Genomic DNA, 25340 nt, shown 5'->3' with positions numbered 1-25340 from the left:
CGCCAAAAGCACCTGTGCTAGGGTCAGCATCTTGAACTTTTCCTGCTTGAGGAACCAATTCAAGATCCTCAGGTCCAGAATTGGTCTCAAACGACCATCCTTCTTGGGAATCAGGAAATACCTTGAGTAAACTCCTTGACCCCTTTCCTGCTCCGGGACCAACTCCACCGCGCCCTTTAAAAGGAGGACTTCCACCTCCTGTTCTAGCAACAGGAGGTGTTCTTGTGAACAATACGAAGGCCGGGGCGGGATGAGGGGCGGAAACTCCCGAAAGGGAAGGGTGTAGCCTTTTCCCACAACACTGAGAACCCAAGTGTCCGACGTAACAGTCTCCCATTTGGTGAGAAAATGCTGTAATCTTCCCCCTACAGGAGAGGAGTGAGTGGGAAATGGTGGAAGCCTAAGGCTGCTTCCCCTGCTGCACCCCGCCAGAGGATGAGGAAGAGGCAGAGTGCTGCTGAGAGGCTCCCCTGGTGCGGACCCTACCCCTCCCCCTAAAAGATCTATAGGGGTGGGAAGAGGCAGGTTGCTGATATCTTCCCCGAAAGGAAGAGGAGGAAGAGCCACGCCCAAATCCACGAAACCTCCTGAAGAATCTGGAAGAGGCCGTGGAAGAAGGAGCTTGGAGTCCCAACGACTTAGCCGTGGCCCTGCTCTCCTTAAAACGTTCCAAGGCCGAATCAGCCTTAGCCCCAAACAGTTTGTCCCCATCAAACGGGAGATCCAACAATGTGGACTGTACATCTGCCGAAAAGCCCGAGTTACGTAGCCAGGCCTGTCTCCTTTCCACCACAGTTGTGCCCATTGCTCTGGCTACCGAGTCGGTGGTATCCAGTCCCGTCTGGATAATTTGGGTCGCAGCAGCCTGGGCATCAGAGACAAGATCCAAAAGACCCTGGGGAAGCTCTGTAAACGAAGAGCAGATGTCATCCATCAGAGCATGAATATACCTCCCCAGGATACAGGTCGCATTAGTGGCTTTTAACGCCAGACTGCAGGACGAAAAAATCTTCTTCGACTGCGCCTCTAGCTTTTTTGAGTCTCTGTCCCCAGGCACCGTCGGGAAAGAACCAGGCGCTGATTTGGACGAACAGGAGGCCTGCACAACCAAGCTCTCCGGCGTAGGGTGCCTAGATAGGAAACCAGGATCAGTTGGAGCCGTCCGATACCTCCTGGCCACGGCTCTGTGAACTGCTGGGGAAGATGCCGGCTTCTTCCACACCTCTAAAACCGGATCCAGCAGAGCGTCATTAAAAGGTAATAGAGGCTCCGCCGCGGCTGAGGCCGGATGCAACACCTCTGTCAAAAGGTTTTGTTTCGCCTCCACCACCGGCAAAGGCAGGTCCAAAAAACTAGCTGCCTTCCGTACCACTGTATGAAAGGAAGCAGCTTCCTCGGTATATTCCCCCGGGGACGAAAGGTCCCACTCAGGGGAAGTGTCCAGCCCACTGGCCGACTCCAGTCCACGCAGCCCATCACCCGAGTCCTCTAGTTCTCCTTCCTCTAGGGCTCGTTGGTACTCCTGCTCCTCTAGTACCCGGAGAGCACGCCTCCTTGAATGCAGTCGTTGCTCAATCCGCGGAGTCGACAACACCTCCGCCGAAGTCGGAGATCGGCGCCGATCTTCCGAAGCCACCGACGCCACATCCGGCGCCACAGGTAACTTCGGCGCCGACTGAAGAGCAGATGAAACGGATGGACCCACCGGAGTCACAGGCCGAAATCTCGACGGGATGGAAATCCCTGGGGCCAATCCCTCCGAAGCCATCGGAGCGGCCACCGGCGCCGACACTGGCGCCGAGCCCACGTTCCCAAACGGGAGAAAGGGCATAAAGGGTGCCGGCCGAAGAGGCGCAGGATCACCCAAAGAAAAGGCCAAAGGCCCAGCCGGAGCACCCCCTGGAGCCATCTGTTGGAAGATGGCATACATCGCATTCAAGAATGCGGAACTATCGGCTCCAGGGGTGGGAAAAGCCGGATACTGGGGTGCCTGACTCGGAGGCGACCCCGACGCCGGCCTCGGCGTCTGCGCCGGAGAAAACACCTGAGGCTCCAATACCTCAATCACCGACGCCTGTCCAGGCGAAGTTGGAGACGTCGGAGAGAGCAACGGCGTCGAAGGATGCGGCGTCACCGTGGGGCTGACCTCCCATGTCCTTCGGCGCCGATCCGGAGACCTGGAACGAGCCTCCCTTGAATGACGCCGAGATTCTCTACGGCGCCGGGAGTCTCGATGACGCCGATGTCTTGGAGAAGACTTTTTCTTGTGATGCTTCTCCTTTGACTTGGCCATAAACAGCTTCGCCTCGCGTTCTTTAATGGCCTTCGGATTCATGTGCTGACACGAATCACAAGTCGAGACGTCGTGGTCGGAGCTCAAACACCAAAGGCAATCGGAATGAGGATCCGTCACCGACATCTTGCCTCCACACTCACGACAAGGCTTAAATCCAGACTTTCTCTGCGACATTATTTCCACAGAGAAAGAGTACGCAGCAAGATATACACTGTAACCGCAAGAGTAACAGTTGCTCCCTCGAAGATAACCGTTTCGAATGCACGGAAAAAAGGGAACTGACGTCCGCACGTCGTCGAGGACCTCTTATTGCCTGTATGACGTCAGACGGCGTCGCGTGCGAGACAGTGACGTCCTCGTCGACGTGCAGAGACTAGTAAGAAGATTTCCGTAGAATGCTGGCGCCATGGGAGTATTCATGAGGTGAGGAATCCACAGGTAGTTGTATCCATCAGAAATATATATATATATATATATATATATATTGCATCAAAAGTTTAGCCGTGCACTCCACCATGAACCATTCCTGTCCATTTGGTAAATTTACCAAATGGACAGGAATGGTTCATTAAACATAAAATTACATGTGAAACTAAATATGTAATCTACATAATAGAATGTCATTGTCGTCTAAAGTACATTGGCAGTACAATCTGTGCACTCAAAAAAAGAATCCTTGAACATATCAGAGCTATTACTCACAAGGACTGTACATATGCGTCAGCCAGACATTTACAAACACATACATCGAATGATTGGAGGACACTGAGATATTATGGTGTAGATCATATCCCAGATCATGAAAGAGGAGGGGATCGAGTTAGAAAGTTAAGGCGATTAGAATCGAAGTTTATAATTCGAATGAAAACTAAGGCCCCTTCAGGGATGAACAATGATGAGGAACTTTATGTTCATCTATGAGTGTATAACTCAAGCAGCATAAATGAACTGCAACAGTGATATCTCTGATCGGCTTAATTCTTAAATAATAACTATCCTAATTATCATTGTGAGCATTGGATACAAATCAAAATTAAATTTGATTTATTCTTCTTTGTTCTTAGAGCAAGTTCTAATTTATATCAAATTAGTAAAACTCGTAACAATAATAAAAAAATTCTATAATAGCATCACCAGAATAAGTGAGTCAAAGCATTAGTATAAAGTTAATTAAGGTAACAGGAGAAATACGAGATTGAAATCATACATAAATGAAGTAAATTTGTAAGATAATTAATTTTTAAAAATATGGAAATTTAATTATGATTGTGTTCTCACTATGAATAGATTGTTTGCAAAATTATGGAATCCTGATAATTTGTATTTAATATATGTAATATTTGTTTAACTACAGTTCCCATAATGCACTATATGGGTTTAATATATTCCACTATAAAAGGAACTTGCTTTGTGAATTAGTTGTTGAACTTGACAAAGACCATCCGGTCGAAACGCGTTGTTCTGTTCTTTTTTGTTTCAAATAAAACTCAAGAATTATTTTCACCCTGGTGGAGTGCACGGCTAAACTTTTGATGCAATAATTACTCTTGGGTTGGTTCACCCAGAGCTGTAGCACCGGTACTCGTTGAGCACGGCGCCTTCTAACGAACCGCGTTGTTGTTTGACATTTTTGATTTATGGCGGTACGCGCCCGGCAATCGTAATTGAAGAAACAAGGAAATCAACACAAGCGCGGCACGGCGCGGAAGCCAGCGCTCCGATTCGGAGTCGGAGGACGCCGGAAAGGAGATTGCTGAGCCGAAGGTAAGCCCGGGCATTGTGTTGTTGTTCTTCTTTGAAGGAAAGTGAAGCATTGCCGTTACAGCCCCGAGTTAACGCTACTCAATTAAAAGGGGCCACCGAGGTGTGGTTAACAATTCTATTGAAAAGCTTTGAAACATCAAGATAAAGATTTCTGTATCCTGTTCACGATAATGGAGGATAGGAAAGTAAAAAGAGCTGCGACTGCAGCTAAAATGTTTGACACTACTAAAACATTTATGGAAGAAAAATCGATATTAGGTGATGTAAATTCAAGAAAGGAGCCTTCTTTAAAACAGCAATTTTTTTAATTGGAAAAATATTACAAAAAGGAAATTAATAAGAGTTGGGAAATTTTATCTCTAGAAAAATATATCGAGGTCAAAAGGATTCCAAGGGGCTTACGTATATTTTTAATGCCAACTTATACTGGGATCAAACCTGAACTGTTGACAGAGTGGGCAGAAAATAACACACAATGTTCCCTTAACATGATGAGAATACTAATTAAGCATGCCAAATAGGACTTGGAAGAAACAAATGCTAAAATTAAAGAACTGGAGGATGTGTTGAATAATCAAAATGACACTAATGGGCAAACCACCTTGCGACAAGCTATGGAAACTCGTTTGAATAATTATGAAGATGAAGTCCAGCAGAGAAAAAAGAGTAAATTTTTAAGGGATGAAAAGGATTATAAGTTTGGAAGAGTATATACATTTGCGAAAAGATTTGACCAATTGAAACAAGAATCAAGGATCACTAGAGGACAATCAAACTATAGTGGAGAGGAGACTTCGATTGAATCTGAAGTAGAACTCAGTGAAGGGGAGGGCTCAGACACCAGTAATACTACTTTTTTAGAGGAAATGCAGGTACTCTACTTGGATCAAAAACTGTCAAGAGGAAGAGGCAGAATCAAAGGACGGGGTATGGAAACAAACAAAATCTGGCAAGATCAGTAAAAGACAAACAAGAAGAGCCAAAAGAAACAGGCAAAAGACAATACTCTCTCAGAAGCTTGAGAAAATAACAAAACTCCCGAACTTAGTAGTCAATCTTTCGAACTATGAACTAACGAATTTTGAGTTACAAACACTAAATAAAGGTCTATCCTTCTGCCCTGAAATTCATCACAATTTTGTGGATACTCGTATTGATATTTATAAATTCATCAGGAAACTAAAATTATTAAAATTCCATACACAACAAAGGAAGAAAACACCACCTGCTTCTGAAGATAGCATCATAAAAGAATTGGAGGAACCCCCACTTAAAATTGATCAAGTGACAGATCTCAAAACTTTATTTGACTTGACACATAATTTACAAGATGAGGACTATACGGAAATGGAAGTATTACAGCACTTAGATATAAATACTAAATGTCATAAACCATCTGGCTTAAAAGAAAAATCAAAGTTTTGTCCTATACTTTCACCAGGCAACAAAATTGACTTATATTCGGAATTAGTTTTAGAGGATTTAGAACGTCTTCAAAACAAAAGTTCATTAAATAAAATAGAAAATTTGACTAAGAAAGAGCGGCTGGCATTAAAAAATTTGAAGGCTAATAATAAAATTATAATAAAACCAGCAGACAAAGGAGGTAATGTTGTTATCTTAAACACATCTGATTATATGATGGAAGCCTATAGACAATTGAAGAATCCAGCTGAATATAAGAAATTGACGAAAAATCCTATAAAGAATATGACTAATATGTTACATACAAAATTAGGCATTTGGCATCAACAATTGCTACTTGATTGGGAAGAATATATGTATTTGAAAAAGGAGAATCCAACAATGCCGACAATATATTTTTTACCGAAAATTCATAAATCTTTGACATTGCCACCTGGCAGACCGATAGTATCGGCATGTGATTCATTATTTGAAAGAGTCTCTAATTATGTAGATGTTTATTTAGCTCCAATTGTTAAGACACTTAGCTCTTATATTAAGGACTCTGGAGATCTCTTGAAAATACTACTAGATCTAGATTGGCATGATAATTATCTCCTAGTGACAATTGATGTGATCTCACTTTATACTTCTATCAATCATACAATTGGTTTAAATGCCTGTGAATATTTTCTGAAACAGCGTAATATCTCAGAATTAGAACATTCAAAAATGCTACTGGATATGATCGAGATGTGTTTAAAGAATAATGTCTTTATATTTAACCATGAGGTATACCATCAATTGTGCGGTACAGCCATGGGTATCTCCTTTTCTCCGAATTATGCCAACCTAGTGATGGGTTGGTGGGAAAGGGAGATAGCATGGAACAAACAAAATGAGGAATTTGCTGAGAAAGCATTATTGTGGGTTCGTTTCATAGATGACCTTTTTATAATTTGGAATGGATCAAAAGATGAATTTGTGCAGTATTTCAATATTCTGAATAATAATGAAGTTGGTCTAAAATTCACTTATGAAACCAGTAAAACATCTATAAATTTCTTAGATATTACTATCTATGTTGAGAATAATAAAATTGAAACCACGGTGTACCGGAAGGAGACCGCTTGTAACAGTGTACTACATGGCAAAAGCTTTCATCCCAAACACTTGGTAAATAGTATCCCCTTAGGGGAATTTATTAGAATGAGGAGAAATTGTTCTCATGACAGGGATTTATTAACAAAATTGGATGAAACATATGAGAGATTTAAAACTCGAGGATATAATGAGAAGATCCTCAAGAGTAATATGAGTATTATTCAATCTAAGAAACGTGAGGAATTTTTGTTTAACAAAAGAGAAAGAGAATCTGAAGAAAGAGTGCGAATGATTATGCAATACACCAAGGAAAGCACGTTTATTAAAAATATTCTGTGCAAACATTGGGGAATAATAGGCAAAGATCCGGATTTGGGACCCATAATAGGTTCGAAACCCTTGTTCTCATACAAAAAGGCACCCAGCATTAAGGATATATTGGTTAGAAGTCATCTTGTGCTAGAAAAAGAGAGCAATTGGCTCGAGGTAGAGAACAAGGGCTTCGTCAAATGTAATTCCTGTAAAGCATGCAAAATAGGGCAATCAATGAAAAAAATTAATTTACCAAATGGACAGGAATGGTTCATTAAACATAAAATTACATGTGAAACTAAATATGTAATCTACATAATAGAATGTCATTGTGGTCTAAAGTACATTGGCAGTACAATCTGTGCACTCAAAAAAAGAATCCTTGAACATATCAGAGCTATTACTCACAAGGACTGTACATATGCGACAGCCAGACATTTACAAACACATACATCGAATGATTGGAGGACACTGAGATATTATGGTGTAGATCATATCCCAGATCATGAAAGAGGAGGGGATCGAGTTAGAAAGTTAAGGCAATTAGAATCGAAGTTTATAATTCGAATGAAAACTAAGGCCCCTTCAGGGATGAACAATGATGAGGAACTTTATGTTCATCTATGAGTGTATAACTCAAGCAGCATAAATGAACTGCAACAGTGATATCTCTGATCGGCTTAATTCTTAAATAATAACTATCCTAATTATCATTGTGAGCATTGGATACAAATCAAAATTAAATTTGATTTATTCTTCTTTGTTCTTAGAGCAAGTTCTAATTTATATCAAATTAGTAAAACTCGTAACAATAATAAAAAAATTCTATAATAACATCACCAGAATAAGTGAGTCAAAGCATTAGTATAAAGTTAATTAAGGTAACAGGAGAAATACGAGATTGAAATCATACATAAATGAAGTAAATTTGTAAGATAATTAATTTTTAAAAATATGGAAATTTAATTATGATTGTGTTCTCACTATGAATAGATTGTTTGCAAAATTATGGAATCCTGATAATTTGTATTTAATATATGTAATATTTGTTTAACTACAGTTCCCATAATGGACTATATGGGTTTAATATATTCCACTATAAAAGGAACTTGCTTTGTGAATTAGTTGTTGAACTTGACAAAGACCATCCGGTCGAAACGCGTTGTTCTGTTCTTTTTTGTTTCAAATAAAACTCAAGAATTATTTTCACCCTGGTGGAGTGCACGGCTAAACTTTTGATGCAATAATTACTCTTGGGTTGGTTCACCCAGAGCTGTAGCACCGGTACTCGTTGAGCGCGGCGCCTTCTAACGAACCGCGTTGTTGTTTGACATATATATATATATATATATATATATATATATATATATATATACACACAAATAATTCTACCCGCCCCCCCCCCCCCCCCAAAATCCTCAGTGGGACCAGGGTGACTGGCCTCTAACAGGATGTCCTCTCAGGGGAATCAATCAAGGAGGTCTGATGCTAGGCCAGTAAATGTTACAGCTGCAGGTATTTACAGAAGTGGGTTTTGTGCAGTTTGAAATAATTTTGGATGATCTGGAGCATCTTTATTTGTTTACCCTGCCAAATGTTCCTCAGCTTGGAAATCCCGATGAGGTCCCAGCGCTCAAACTCTTCAAATCAGGCATTGTGGATAGGTCATGTCCCCTGCCAAAGTAGAGCATCAAGAGTGTTTTTAAAACTTCCATCCTATCCAGTGTCGGGTCGAAAGCTAACTCAGAAGGGCTACCCTTTTTACCACTGGGAGCGATTATGGAATAGACAAGGATTTGTGAGGCCCAGCGATAGAGATGGAGGTCAGCCTTAGCCATGACAGTGTCATAGGTAGATGGATGCCTTTGGCAAACAATATACTGCTACCAAATAAAGGAATGTGCTCTGGATCTCAGGTCTGTGATCTGACTGGGGGAAAATCACTAGTAAACAACTATGCGAAACGTACAGGAACCTTGGCAAAACTATCAGTTCGACAAAGGCTACCCTCCCAAGGATACTGAGCAAAAGATGGGATGACCAGCTTTCATGTCCAGGGTAACAGTGGGGATAGATTTAGGGTCCATGTGAGCCCAGGTTGTAAAGCAACATGTATGCCAAAGTATTTGAAACCGAGTTTGCAAATGCAAAGCCAGGTTTGTATTACGACTATCTCCACACCCTCCTTGATTAGGGCAAGCAACAACTTTGTCCAGTTGACCTTCAGACTAGAGGCTATTTTTCACAGCCTAGCATGTATATCTCGGGGGGTATTGTATCTCGGGGAGGACCCACAAATGGGAGCACATCATCTGTATAAAGTGCAATTCAGCCTTCCAAGTCTCCTTTGTAATGAAATCTTCACACCTGGGCATCACACCTAACCGACAACCACCAGAGGCTCCCTCCACAAGGCAAAAGAGAGTGATGATAAGGGACAACATTCTAGTCCCTCTTCGAATTAGAAATTGGAATGGGAGGGTACGGTTCACTTTTAACTGGGCTTACGGTTGAGCGTACACCACGGTAACAAAAGATTAAAAGAGGCTTGTTTTGCCTGCAACTCAGTTAGTTTCTGGAAAGCCTACTGAGCCTTTGCTAAGCTGAAAATAAGATCTACGTTATTATACTGGAAACTTAAATCACTTTGCATCATTCAGACACCAAGTATTTAGATGCCATATGAGGCGTTACCTGCCCTAGTAGCCCCGATTTTGATTGCCACTGCGGACAGGTCTGATATCCCCTGGGGTGAGGTGAACGCTGCCAATGGCTGGCAGAAAGAGGAAATCAATTCTAGACATGGGTTTGTTGGCATTCAAGAGATAGGTGTATTTTTTGACATGTGGAAGCTATACAATCCACATATCACATAATTAAGATGTTTATGCTTTGTGGAAGATACAATACCACTGCTCTAAGTTCATAAAGGGCGGAATGTACGCGTTAAGTTATACTGCTTCTCCTCCAGCCAACCTCCCACTACCACAAACCTACTAAGGGGATCAGTAGTAACCTAACCTGAGAAACCAACAGTGGTAAGGATTTGTGCAATAAAATGGCGGTGCCTATTGAGTCTTTATCATGGCCAGCATGGAAAACCATATTGTAACCAAATTTGCCTAAGAAGGGACAATATAACCAAGTAGATGAGTTTTCTTGAAGAAACAGTAATGCAGGGGAGTGGTGTTTGGAGAATCTGACAACTGCACCCCTTTCTATATGATCACTGAGTCAAATAACATTCAACAACATTACACCAACGTACGTCATGTGCGCTATGGTAACTGGCAATGTAGTTTTCACTCTGCCAACAAACGCCAGAACTGGATGTGCATAGTGCACTGTGGGGAACCCTACACTGAGGCACCCATGGTTCACGTATGTCTTGAAAAAGAAGATCTGTAGGTAAAAACTGAGCATAATAGACCTATAACCAACAGGTTTGTTAACCCAAATCCCTCCCATTCACCCTCCATGCCATACTTCCACCCCAAAACCAGCTGTTGGCCTAACAAGCCCCATATAACAACTTGAACTCCAGGTCAGATGTCCAGGCTTCCTCAGGTGGCGTAGGCTGACTTTAGGAGATGCTGGGAGGGCAGGCCAAATGAGTTCCCGGTGCTAAATGGACAACGTTACAAAGCATGTGTTAATCATGCATGTAATGCAAAGCACTGTATTACATCTTGGTATATATAATGCTTAGGGGAGGGTAGAGGTAGGGAGTTTTTAGGGTTTAGAGAAGGGTAAAGTTAAAGGGAGGTAAGTATAAAAAAAAAAAAAAACGGATGTGAGTTGGTTGGATATATATATATATATCTGTATATCGCCTACCTCTACCCTCCCCTAAGCATAAACAACCCCTTAGCTCAGTTTACATCTACCTTCCACTAAACCGTAACAATCCCTTACCACTATTTACCTCTACCCTCCACTGTACCCTAAAACCCCTTGCCTCTACCCACCCCATAACCAAACAAAACCTTAAATCCATTGACCTATACCTCACCTTGAAACCTTTAAACCCCTTAAATCTACCCAGCTCTTATACTTAAACTACTTACCTGTCTTTACCTCTACCCTTTCCTAAACCCTAAAAAATCCTTCCTATTTCTTCCCTAACCCTTAACCCTAAAACCCCTTATGAACTCTTAACCCTACCCAACCCATTAAACCTATTTTTTAAATGAATGTTTAATACAAGTGTGTATGTATGAATGTGTTTAAACGCCATTTATAAAAATAAAAAAATGCATATGTGTATGTATATATATATATATATATATATATATATATATATATATATATATATATATATATATATATATGTGTGTTTTGTTTTTTTACCTGTGTGGTCAACTCGTGCATGGTTAAGTACCAAACAAAAAGCTCCATCGTACTTACCTTCTAGACCTCTGCCTGCCGAATGATTTTCCGGGAGGGCCATTCCACTAACCTTGGACTGCCTGGCTACAACCCAAGCAAGGCAGACTCCGCCTGTCCAAGCATCCATCCATCTGCCACTGCAACCCAGTGGGCAATCAATAATAGCCTGACCCTTGGTCACTCCCAATGCCCATCATGGGGGGCGAGCAGGAGACCTGCGTTGTTGCCACCCATAAATGCCGGCTGAAGTCAGAGAGTTTCCAAGGGCTTCATCCTCTCCCTGCACTTACCTATTCCTGCAACTGGATGCAGGAGAATGAATAAGGGGAACTGGGCCAGAGGGCTTTAGAATGTGAGCACAATCTTGGCCTCCCAGTCCACGTCCCCTAGTCTCAGTATATTCAATATTTACCCACAGTAATCTTTCAGGCATTCCAGTAAAAGTCACAGATGAGTTGACCCGCAAAAAAAAATACTCTACTCTGAGCTTAGCAGGAAATCCCACAGACGTTTTCATCTATAGTAGCCAGTCCCTTTCTGATTTCCTGCAGAGCTTTTCTGTGTGCTAGCATATCAGGACTGAGTAAATAAACAGCAGTCTGGCTGAGGCCAGGGTAACTGTATTTTGCTTTATCCCAGTTAAACACTTTCTCTCCATTTCGTATTAGAACGCTCCAGCATCACAGTGCCCAGTTTCATCATTCCCTTTATGCACTCTGGAAAGAAGTATGAAAGCTTTTCTCATAGGGATGCCTTTCCTCCAGCTCCGATCATAACAGATCTCTCATCACCGTAGACATTTCCTTGTGCAGGTTTTCTGCAGCACGGTCTGGGTGGACCTCCTGCAGTTCCAGAAAGGTGTCTCACCTTAAATGGTCAACAATCTTACTTCTAGTGTCGAGGCTTGCCACTGCTCTGAGAACACGTAGCTAAATCCTTGACAACTGAGTCCAATTCCAACTGTTTTTTTGTCAAAGTTTGCACCAAATGTATTATCTCTCCCTATTCATTTTTCACAGTTGTCATAGTTGCTATTAGGCTTTTTTGTTTTTGCTTCATTGATTTGACTGCACTTTCCACCCTTTCTGTTCTGAACAGCAGTTCTGATGTATTACTTCACTAAAGAACAAAAGTGTCCTTTCTCCTGGGGTCAGTATATCTTGTCACTCTGGTTCTTTCATCCATTCTTCGTGGGATTTTCTTCTGCTTTTGAGGTTGGATAAGTCTTCTTTTTAATGTCTTCTTTACAGATATGCTCAAAATCTTGATTAAACCACTCTACTGAAGATCCCCCACTTGGTGTGTAAGAAAACAAGTTACTTACCTGTAACTGTAGTTATCCAGTATTGGTAGCTTTCATAGATTCTCAAGGTTGAATCATTCCCGGTCGTTGAAGTGGGAGTCCCACGGTATCTTAGGAAAGCAGTATGCAGAAATCACCATAGGCTATAATGCCAGTAGCCATCAATCAAATGGCCTATATATGCCCTTTAGAAAAAAGGGCCAAACTTGACCTATGGCCAATCAGGCGCCAGCACCCTCTAGATTGCTCCCAAGAGATGCCCTTTCCTCAGATTTTTTAGCACAAGAGTGAAGTATATACTAAAATGGAGAGTGAGCCTCAAAGGGGAAGAAGGTGTGTCGCATGAGAATCTGTTAAAGATACCAATACTGTATAACTGCAGTTACAGGCAAGTAACTTGTTTTCTTATTCAGTATTGAGTCTTTCCTAGACTCACATGCTTGAATCAGAATAGCAAGCAATACTTAAAGCAGCTGTCACAACCCCTAGCGGGTGGTGAACCAGAACAAAAACAGTTCACAATAGTAAACATGAGAAACAAAATATCAATGCGTAAACAGTATTTTAAAAAATATACTCAATCTGATAGTAAATCCTTGCGATATTGTGAACATTCATGCAAGAATACCTGGTTAAGCAACACAGGGAAAACAAGCATTAGACAGTATGAAATTCATTTGCATTAAGAAAGAGACTCACCTTAATGAAATAGATGGCGCAACACAGCCTGTCCTACGACCAAATCCCTGAGCTATGCTGATTCAAGACAGTAGTGCTGCGTAAAGGAATGAGTAGTCTTCCATGTTGTATGCTCGGCATATCTTTTCCAGAGAGATACGAGCAACTGGCGTTGATACTCCTCTATTGGAGTGTACTTTAGGGGGTCTGGTCAGTGGTCTGCAAGCTTTAGAGTGGCAAAACTGAATGGCCGATGAAATCTACTGCACTTATTGTGGTCTTCGTTACCGCTGTTCCCTCACGCCCTTGACTATAAAAGATTAGCAGTTCATCTATTCTGGTCAACTGTTTAGTGTGGTGAAGATAACATTTTGAACATTGTTTGATGTCTAGTGTGTGAAGAGTTCTTTCAGCTGGAGTGGACGGATTTGGAAAAAAAAATCACAATATTATAGGCTCATTCTAATGGAAATAAGAAGGAACCTTAGAAATATATCAGTCATCTGTGAAAAGCAAGAAGGGTTCTTTAATGGTAAAAGCCTATATGTCACTGACTCTCCTAGTAGAAGTGAGAGAGAAGAAATGTGACCTTCCATGTGAGGAATTTCAGCTCAGCTCTATGTATCATTTGGAACTGAGATTTCATTACCTGAAAAAGAACAACGTTGAGATGCCACTCTGGAGGAGGTGGTCACACAGGTGGAAAGCTGCAAAATAACCCTTTCGTAACTGTTTTGAGTCTGGAGGAACAGAGAGGAATGTTTGCGGAGCCCCTGTATCTATAGATTGCACCCAGGTGCTGTTTAATTGAGGCATGGACGAATCTGGATTTGGCAAGTGAAAGGAAATGAGGTAGGAGTGCAAGTTGTTTTGTTGGCATCAAATGCAGAATCTTTGCTGCTTTAGTTTGTTAGTCTTGTTCGTACATTCGGCCTGTGCTCTGGACAGTATCGCCCTACATTTGTGCTCAATATTTATGTTCCAGAATTCAAATAACTCAGGAGCCATGCATGCAATTAGAGAAAGGCTGGTTCTCGGTGTAATACAGGTCCTTGATTCCACGTCAGTAGTGGGTGCTTCTTGTGAAGTCGGATGGGTCTGGTCACAGACAAGAGGTTGAGCTCCATTAACCAGTGCTGCCTGGACCACCTGGCTCTGTTTTCATATTCTTGAGAACCCTGGGGATTAATGGGGGGTGGGGGAGGTATGCAAAGAACTTGGACCATTGCATCGAAAGGGCATTCCCCCACGATACCTGGAGTGGGTATCGACTGGCATTTGGCATTCTTGTTGGTAGCGTAAAATCGAACACCCGTTGTTCCCAGCGCTAGAAGATCTTGTCCACTTCCTGTTGATCCAGTTCCCATATGTGGCAACTGTCTTCTGTCCTGCTGTGTGAGTCTGCAAAAACAGACGCCAGACTTGTGTTCTGCTCTCAGAGAGATCCTGTGCAATATGAGCCAATCCCAGAGAGCTTGAGCTTCTTGTGAAGGGGATAGGGATTGTGTACCTCGTTTGTTGATATAATAGATGTTGGTGGTGTTGTCTGTGTGGACCAGCACAGATGAGCCTGATATCCGAGGGAGGAAGGCTTGGAGTGTGAAAAAAATTGCCTTTAACTCTAAAAGATTGATATGCATTTGTTTCTGACAGTTGGACCATTTTCCCTGGGTGCACATTGTCCTGCAAATGACCACCCCAGCCATCTAGAGAGGTGTCTGTTGTGATGATGAAATCTGGAACCAGGGTAAGCAACGTTAACCCCTGGGAAATGTGTGATCGTTTTGATTCCACCACTGTAATGCTTGTACCATCCTTGGAGTGACGCTGATCAAGTCCTCCAAGGACCCTGGATATATTTGTAGCCCTGCATTCTAAGGCACATGTTCGCTACTGTTTTTCTGCATTCTTTGCCTGGTTACATTAAGGTGGTGCTTCTGTTCATAACTTCCAAATGTCCCATGGCAAATGTCTTACCTTAAGTCGGCCCCAACCTTTTAACAACCATCACAAGGTATTCTGGGACTTGATATCTGCTGGTAATATTGAAACTATGGGCTCAAACACCTGAGCAGTAAAGCACAGTCGGCAGAAAAGACAGGATTAGCAGAAAGTATCACATATAACAACTGGGCACCTTACAGCTATGAATATTGTTAGTAAGCCGTTTGCAGCATGCACTATCTTCACTGTCCTTTCCCAGTAATAATTAACTCTCTGCATAGGCATGTCATCTGAATAAATGACAATTCTGCTTCTCTGCATCTGGGTCAGAAGCAAGACCTTTCAAGGTAAATGTCCTTAATTTTTAACAGGGCTAAACATGCTGTAAGACATTAATATGCACTAATTTAAATCTAGGTTTGCTTGAGACCTCCCTCATTTGTTAGCATGAATTTTACTATTCTGATTCTGGAATGAGTCTTTTATGCTTTGCTCCCATTGTTTTTTTTTCACCTTTAGGATCACCCTTTTTCTATTCGCTGTTAGGGCTCCTTGTATTAGTGAAACCTGTCTGTTTTCCTGACCTAGGTTCAATTGGGACTCCAGTCCCTCCACGGACTCCAGTGTCTGGAACACTTCAAGAATATTTGGGAACCCTATCTAGATTTCTCTGATAACCCTCACCAGTCTAGCATATTGGAGAAATTGGCTAGGTGATATCCAAAAAAAACCTCCTAAACATTGTTGAATGTGATAAACATTTAAGGCCACCTTTAATCCATGGAGTCACTGACATATCTTGATTTATAACCCTGAAAGGCCTGCAACCACCATAGCTCAACTTCTCCACAAAAGGAAGGTCACTGAAGCACTAAACTACTTTTCCCAGACAATTCTAATTGTGTATCAAACATGGGTGGTGAGGTGCTATGATCCATTCTCTTATAAGGAGTGTTGTGAAGGGTTCACTGTTGAAAGATTCCTTTAATAGACTCTCACTGGCATCTTCTGTCAGACCCAATTATGCTGCATGTTGAAGCTGACTTGCTATATAGTCGATTTATAGCTTAGCTAGCAAGAGGTCTGTTCCCAAAATTGGCTTTCCTTGTCTGGGGGATGTGTGCTTTTGATGTGTACTTTGGAAGATGATTAGGAGTGGAGAGTCCATGGATACAGGTGAGACTTAAAACTACAAGTCAGAAAGTTTGAATGACAACCTTTTGAACTCTGGCGAACCAATGAATCTTGGCGAATGATCTATAAAAAAGAAGTCACTAGTAATTACTCAGGCTGCATCCATGTCCATTTGTAATTATTTTGAATACTTCAGTGTGACTTCTTTAGTGGGAAAAACCTATACCAGGCTGATGAGCCCTAATAACGGCCAAACCAGTCCTGGGATGCTTGTGTTTCAGTTCAGGAAGGAACTGGTCGAATTTCAGGCTGGACTGTGCCATTAAAAAGGGGCAATACTGATTTGAATATGGCTGGGACTAAACTGAGGTGGCATGGTGTGCAAAATCATTATGGGCTGAGGTGTGGCCCAAGTAATTACCAGTGGCTGAGATTAATACAAGAGTTCTAGATATCTTTTTTTGTATACATCAGCTTGACTAATGATAACATGACAGGACTGTTTTCCCAAGAATGCAGGATTCCCTAGTGGAATTTGAATCAGCTGCAGATTTTTGGAATAAGAGACAGACACATTTACTGCAGTCCAGATGGACTTGGATGAAAGCAATTGCTGCCAATATACATTCAGGCAGTTCCAAAGATATCAAAATAAGGTAAAGATTTAAGCAATGACCCACATCTCCAAATATAAAACTTTTGATGCTCACTGGGCCACTATCACCTTAGTGACAAGTCTCGCAGCCTTGAGCTCAGGCAGATCATTAAGTGGGCATGGTTCTTGGTATTCATGTGACGCATTTGCCAGAGAAACAAAGTACTGGTTAAATGACAGCACAGATATGGGCAAACCATGAGGTATGTTCACTGAACATTTTCTGTGCTGGATTCCAAAGGATTGCTGATGGATTGTACTCTAGCCAAAAGAAACAATTCAGCCCATGCATAGCACAAGCCTCTAATCCCATAGTCCATGAGCTAGTTAAGGAGGGAGTGTTTGATCATTAGTATGCATACTAAGATGAGTGCACTACATGCAGTTATGCATTTCCATCTTTGTTTCTGAAGGGATACTACAATAACCAGCTATATGCACGACTACTTTGAAATCAACGGTATTGAAAAATCAAAGAAATTGTCTGCTTCCAGGAACGCCCACAGCTTTTAGTTTATCCAACAAAGGAAGATGGGAAATAATCCAATTTTATAAGTCAGAATGATCCAGGGTATATACATGTGATGGATAAACCACATCTGTTTCCCTTCTGGGCATATGTTTGAGAAAGACAAATATTTATGGGATCTCAGAAAGCAACAAGTGCCAAAACCTGCAAAATCTCAGTTCTTTTGTTTTATGACCAGCTTCCAATCTCAGAGCAAAACACTGGGGTTAAAAGATTGCAAAGGGGATATGGTATAGGACAGTTTGCATGGCTAGAATGGTGTTAAAATCATTTTATAACCTAAAAAAATATTTTGATTGGTTTCAGGCCGCAATGTTAGGCAGTGACCCAGAAACCAATGGCAAAGTCATTAGGTATGGCCCACAGAGATCCTAAATATGGGCTTGTAGTGGTGATACACATCACAGCAGGTTGTCCTTGAGAAAAGAAGTTGGTAAATAGTAACTAGGAGGGATAGTTCTTTGCGAGTTGAGTGAGAGATGCTGATAAAGAAAAGCTACTTATCTACAATCCTACTTCTGCTTCAAGGGGCAACGTGTACCTGATGTGGTAGGGTAGTTCCTCACTATGCCCAGAGGGAAGCTAGGAAATCTTACCCTATCAAATTACTCTATCAAATAAGTTGGAGTAAAGTCATGGAGAAACCCGCAAAGTCAATCTTGAGAGAGTGGTTGATGTGACTGTACTAGAAGCCAGTGTAACAAGAATATGTGATGTTTACAAGCAATCAAGTATGATTGAATCTGATTTCAATCCAGGTAGGGTAAAACAGATGGAGGGTCAAACCATATTGATGAAGGGCAACTAACAACTTCAGCAGCAGGTGGCTTGTCTGCATGAAAAGACAAAAAAAAAAGTGGTCAACAATGGGAGGTTGAGGTGCAACAATGTCTTAAGGGTAAGCATTGTAGAAAAGGAGCGTCAGCATATGAAGCGGTTTAAGGAAAACTCGATTACCAAATGCTGGAAGCCTGAGTTCTGTTGTCCTTGTTCTCTGTCAAGAGAATACATACAACATTAATCCCTGCACTCAAACCAGATGACAACTTCAGCAGTGATTTCTGTAAACCACTAAACTACTACGTTATGGAGGCTACCCTTCAGGTGGTCATAAGGAGAGGACCCATAAGGTATGAGAAGGCAAACATAGGGCTTTCAAAAGGCTTTAACAGAATATTGTAGAAATAAAGGAACAGTATTAATTCATCCTAGAAGCAAGCAGCTTATGTCCCTCAAAGTCAAGCATCTGCTTCTGTTCCCAGAGCGTAGTGGACAGTACTCAAAAGCGATTATTTCGGTTCACTAAAGAAATGAAAATATCCACATGAGTGGATGGGGTGCTATGCTCTATCCTCAGTGCAAAAATTATCCTGTTAATGTGAAAATGTATGCAAATGATTAACTGACTAATACTTATGATCGGATACCTTTCTATCTACCGGTTATATTTTGCCAACTGTATATTTATGAAACATTGTATCAGTTTTAAAAGGTTATTGAGTGTTCTAACCCTGTTTAGAAGAGTATGACTTACCAGCTAATAGCCAACTATGTGTCACAGCTTGGCTGTCTTACTGTATTACGTGTTGTGTTGGATGTTTGAATATGACCTATCTCATTCTAAAATCAAAATCGTTGGCATATCTTGAGCCGTGTTGAGTTGCTAATGTGTAGCATTTCTAAATAAAGTCCAGTCAATAATGAACGTAACTGGCTATAAGGAGATGGCAATTAATCAGGGTCATGCATTAGATGGCAAAACTGAACTGTTGCTTCATCATGTAACCTACCACAGCAGATTGGGTGCAATGGGTAATACCTGAGCATTAGACTAACGCTTATAATGTAACATTTAGATGTTTAACAGCAAAAAAACATGTTTAAGTGCATGAAGTAGTAAGATGAATTAAAACAGTCTTTTTTTCTGACTGTGGAATACAGTCCAGTGTTTTAAGCTTTAATTTTCAAATCAGCTACACTGGGATCGCACTTATGAATTCCTCACTTGCCGTGTCAATGGGCTATTAAGTGAGAAGAACTAAGGTTGTTTCTGAACTCTGTGGCCCTTGCCTTAATTTTGGAGTATATTTACAAGCACCTGAATCTATAACCACAATACCATCAAATGTGAACCTTGTCCGTGCCCTTTTTCCTACGGGCTAGAACACTCATCCCTACACACTATTCATATGTTACTCCTGAAAGGTAAGAACAATCCGTTATATGAGGGATCCGTGTACTACCTCTGTATGTGGCCATACATTCTCTGAAAGGAGGTTCCTTTTCTTTCAAAGACACATTTATATTCTTATCTTTAATGGGCTCCGTTCAGTACATCTATACATGGCCATGGCATACTCCCAGTGGAGGCTCCTTTACTCTCAAAGTCTTATTAATATTTTTATTTTAAATAGGCTTAGAGTAGGCACTCCCTTTTTTGGATTATCATACACCTTGGTTCCAGCAGCTTGATATATGCCTCTAAAAGTCTTCAATGTATCGGTAAAACCAAAGATACAGGCAAATGAATAGCTACCTTGTTTGTGGGGCATGGTCATAAACAGAACTTCCCCTAGTTCAATTTTTTGGTCACCAAGTTCACAGGTTAGGTCCCCCCCCCCCTTTACTTCCGGGATCCATGACATGCAAACCCAATCTCTAATATGTATGTTGTGTATCAACGTGTGCTATATGTTGTCTCTGTGTTGTGCATCCTAATGTGCAGGCATCACTGTGCGCTATCACCCTCACCATTATTGATGATATTGTTCACATATGATTTTCACGTTTGGGGTGCTATATCATTATGCAAAGCATATTACTTATGTGCTATTAAGCAAGCCATGATTTAGCAGTTTAGCTCTCCCTTTATGTATTGAAGGCGATGTACCAATGCTCAACAATAAATAGGTGCATTATGTTTATACATTAATCACACTAGGGGTGTGCATTGGCACATTCCCTACGTAAGGAGTGGCACCAGGGAGTCACTCTTGGTCATTATGAAAAGCTGAGGGGTAGGCTTGAAACATGAAGACCACACCCAATAGAAAGGCAGGTTAATTGACTAACCCACCCCTTCCAATAACCCAATTTTAACCATACCACCACTAGGTTGTTAATTAAAACATTAGTTTACCCAGGAGGCAGTTATTTTTAAATCTGTTTTATGCCCTCCCACTCATATTACATCTCATCATAGTGGATTACAAATAAAGTACTCCCACTTATTTTGTTGCTCGCAGCACACCCCGTTCCGTAGCTGAACGGGAAGATTCCAATGATGAAGCATGCCACCAAGGGGTAACCCTGGTGGGTGAAGGTTTTCTTAGGAAATGAATCGGTTTCCAGATTCTGCCTGGGGGGTTAACCTTGTATTAAAGGGCTGGGTTTTTGTTTGGCTTTAGATATATGATCTTGTAGGAGGGTAAGCCCTTGCCCCTGTACATATAAAGTATTTTTGTCTCCTCCTCACCCCATCTGTAGTTCTTTGTAGTATATTTACAAGCACCTGAATCTATAAAAAAATAAAATGCTATAAAAATGGCAGCTGAGATAAAATAACTATTTTTTTTTTTAAAAAAAAGATCATTGTCATTGCTCACTTTCTTTTGGTAGTCTCTACACTGATGTGATGAGAATTTTTCCATTAGTTAAGAATCTGAGACATATCAATGTAAGGACCAGGTTAGATAATTATATTCCTTCCTTCACACAATGTTCACCTATACTCAAAATACATGTCTTTCTTGCCGATGGACTGAGTATCATATTTTTAGTTTCGGAAACACAATATTAACTGCTCATTTTAGGGAAAAGGAGTGTTGCAAAAATCAGAAGACTGTGACTTGCTCAGTACTTAATCACATCACCATCTGCCGTAATGTGTGCGGATTTTATAAGTGGTTTCCTGGTAAATGCGCAAATTCATAACTGCATTTGGAAGGGACTGAGACTTGCTGCCTAATTTCCTTCAAGAAAATAGGAACATTCACAAAGGGGCAGAATACAGAACGGCAGTACTTACTGCAAAGTATTGGAGAGGAAGAAGTCTGCAATGTTAGAACAGACCCATCCTTACGTGTTATATTAACACGAAACACCAGTCGAGCCCTTGTGCTTTTCTTCTTGGAACCAGCAATCCCAATTCGAGCCTCCACATCAGCATTTCTTAGCTTCAGAATCCCGACACAATCAACACTGCGAAAAATAACCAAGACACATGGGTGAGACCGATTTCTAAATAATTTAACAAATATCGACATTTTATATTCAGCAGAAGGTAAGCTGGTTTCCCGCAGAACAAGTATAGGACCGGGCGACTTAACTGTTAAGAAGTAACAGTTCTTTATTACTACAATTAGATCAGCAAACAACAAATACACTTAGCAGTTTGCTTTGAAATAAACTGAACATATACGCAAGGGTGGATAACCAAGCCAAGAAAAAAAAACAATTAGATAAAAATATACATTGTTAAAAGGTTTGTTTTATATATAAAAAAAAAACAAAAGAATCAAAGTCCTAAGTGATTTTATCGTAGAGAAGTATAAACATTGTGCATTGGGAATCACAAACCAGAGTCGATATGTGCAGAAGTTTGATCTTAAATAATGCCCCTCGTTCAATGAAATAAAATCCGGAGGATTATAGCCACCGTTATCATTTATGTTCGTTTTGTTTATCGCTTGTCCCATCGCTCTCCTTCTTCACTACCCTGAAATAACCCTATGAAAGAAAATAACTCTGGGTGAAACATTTGGGCTATCTCCCATTTGGCTCCCATACGAATTACAAGTGAGTGCAAGCCAAGAATTTACATTCTGTTGCACTTTCAGACTGGACTGTATTACTGACCAATTTATTTCCCAAAAATACAGATTGATTCTCAGTTGTGGAGGACCCGAGCTGGAACGGAAACAAATAGGAGGCACATGTCACATAACACCTCCACCAAGTTCAGTATATCCTTTGTGTCCGTAAACTAAGTTCTGGAACGATGTACTTCATCCTCATTAAGCCTACTCTCCATTTTCATGCTTAAAAGTTTCCATGCTGAGGTAGAGCATTGCCTTTAATAAACGTTGTGTAATAAAACTACACCTGACCTTTTGAATTTCCCTTGAGAGGTTTATTCGTCTAGTTCACCTGGTTGTTCATTAAACCACACATGGTAGTTGTGTTATCTGTATGAAGCATGATTGTGTTCAAGAAGTGCCCATAACAAAAGACTTTGAGGAACACAAACGGCAGTACCACCAGGCTGGAGTGCTAATCAGTTCCCCTTTCCCAAACAACAGCCAGATGTACTAACACTGCGAATACCCATTTCCTAATTGCTATTCTCGTGTGAATCGCTTTTATAAAATCGGTACCTCTAATGTATGGAATTAAGTTTTATTAGTGATTTCTGGGAGGTTGCAAATAGACCTATCTCATGAATGTTAATGTTCCAACTGTGCGTCCCATTAGGAATCACAGACATCACAGGGATGGTGGCCTGCTGTGCACAGCAGACCACCATGTATGTGATTGCTTTTTAATAAAGCATTTTTTTTAATGCAGCCTGTTTTCCTTAAAAGAAAACATGATGCGCTTAAAAAAGAAAAACAAAAAGTTTTCTTTTCATTTTTTAAGAACATGCAGTGGTCCGTGGGACTACCGCAGGCTCTTAAAAATGTTTTTACAAACATTCACAAAGGGGAACGGGTTCCTGGGGGCCCCTTTCCTATTGTGAATGGGTTACCACCCATTTGAAACTGGATGTAGAGTATTACTCTTTTGTGACCAGATTCGGTCGCAAACAATCATACATACCATACCAATATTGTATTTGAAAGGGACACCCTAAACACGTTCCTTTCCAAATACTGAATCGTGAAAGCAAAATGCTATTCGGTAACAAGTTACAAATTGTATTTTGACTTTGGTACATTGCAAAAAGCAGTTTTCCATTTGCAAATGGGCCAATAGGCAGTTTGCGACCAAACAAATACTTAGTACATCTGGCCCCAAGATTCCTGATAAAATTAGTTCAAGTGGATGCCCTCACTTCAGAAGCAACCCACACAGAGGACAATACTGCAGAAGAATTTTTAAGGAGGCTCACGTCGTGTTCTTTCCTGTAACCACTAGGGGAACTACTGCTGGTCCACAGTAGTCAATCATCTTTTCTAATTTCTGGGACTACTGGTTGATCAAGAATTACCTGAGAGGCCTAAGGCACAGACAAGCGTATGTGAACAAACAAAAAAAGCACAGTACCATCACACACAGCAGTAACATTATTCATCTTGCTGAAGGATCAGGAGTTGCTCAGTGCACACTATGCTTCTGGCTCAATGATGATAGTCCGTCCAGTGAAGAACACTCTACTGTGTCTACAATACTGTCTCAGGCCCGAACCAAGAAGCTCCCAAGTAATGAATGGCTTGGATTTGGGTGGGTGTCTAGTTGCTGTAAATTATGTGGCACTTCAACCTCTGTATTTTTGTGTATTAGGCATCAGAATTCAATCAGAGAGAAATGGAAATAAAGCCTTTAGGGCCAGATGTAGGTAAGTCACAAATTGCGACTTGCAATTTGCGAGTCATAGTGACTCGCAAATTGCAACTCGCAATTCGCGATGCAGAAAGGTATCTCAGACCCTTCTGTGACTCGCTATGGTGTCGCAAAGACCCACCTCATAAATATTTATGAGGTGGGTCGCAGTTTGCGACCCCATAGCGAGTCTAGCCACTCACGGGGATGGTGGCCTGCTGGAGACAGCAGACCACCATGTCCGTGACTGCTTTTCAATAAAGCAGTTTTTTTTTTTTTCTCTTTTCAGCCCGTTTTCCTTAAAGGAAAACGAGCTGCAAATAGAAAAAATACCGAAACCTTTTTGTTTCGTTTTTTTTTTCCAGAGTAGACAGTGGTCCATAGGACCACTGCCTGCTCTGAAAAAATAATTTTGTGAGCATTCACAAAGGGGAAGGGGTCCCATGGGGACCCCTTCCCGTTTGCGAATGAGTTACCATCCACTTCAAGTGGATGGTAACTGCGAGTTTATTTGCGACCGCTTTCGCGGTCACAAATCAACTCTACATCGCGGTGCGAATCGCAAATAGGAAGGGAACACCCTTTCCTATTTGCGAGTCGGAAACACATTTTGTGAGTCGGTACCGACTCGCAAAATGTGTTTCTGCATCGCGTGAGGCCATTTGCGAGCCGCAAAAGGCTACCTACATCTGGCCCTTAGTTCTTCTGAGAGGTGCAGAAATACTGCTATACATTTGGAAAAACATCTAAAGCTAATTTTTGGTCAAATTCTTATCCCCGACATGCAGGATTATGTTTCTAGAGTTCGTGGTAGACTCCGTTCAGGTGACTTTAAGCTTGCAACTCATAAAGATGACAAAGATCCGGCACAAATTAAAAAAAACACTAAACAAATTGAGGCCATCTCTATGCCAGAATGCTTGTGTGGTGGGCTTACTTTTATCATCCATTCAGGCCATTTTTCCTAGCCTGCTGCACTACAGGGCCTTAGACACCAAGATGTTTCACCTTTGCGAGGGACTCACATAGTCTCATTCTCAGAGGAACCCAAGAAAGAAATAGCTTGGTGGCTCTCCCACATGAAGCATGGAATGAGGGAGCAGTATTCCATTCCCGTCTAGATCTGGTCATAGAGTTAGATGCCAGCAGAAACATTTAGGGAGGGCCAGATGTCGAAAGTTGTCCACAGGAAGAGAGTGCTCTGCTCCAGAGCAATCCTTACTCATCAATTGTCTGGAATTGATGGCGGATTACAAGGATAGCTGGAAAGTTGCAGGCCTTTCGCAAC

At 41.3% G+C, this 25340-nt stretch overlaps 1 protein-coding gene across 6 annotated transcripts in view; it reads right to left on the bottom strand.

The window, feature by feature from the left end:
- Positions 1-25340, bottom strand: part of NFAT5 (nuclear factor of activated T cells 5) — a 643105-nt gene that overhangs the window by 287550 nt on the left and 330215 nt on the right. For all 6 annotated transcript variants that reach the window (XM_069216876.1, XM_069216877.1, XM_069216880.1 and 3 more), the window contains one exon: positions 21540-21712. In XM_069216876.1, coding sequence (XP_069072977.1) covers positions 21540-21712 — 173 coding nt within the window. The remainder of the gene's footprint in view (positions 1-21539; positions 21713-25340) is intronic.

The sequence above is a fragment of the Pleurodeles waltl genome, chromosome 12 (genome assembly GCF_031143425.1).
Source record: "Pleurodeles waltl isolate 20211129_DDA chromosome 12, aPleWal1.hap1.20221129, whole genome shotgun sequence".
Lineage (NCBI taxonomy): Eukaryota > Metazoa > Chordata > Amphibia > Caudata > Salamandridae > Pleurodeles > Pleurodeles waltl.
The sequence above is the reverse complement of the archived record's forward strand: the minus strand, read 5'-3'. Positions and strand labels throughout refer to the sequence as shown.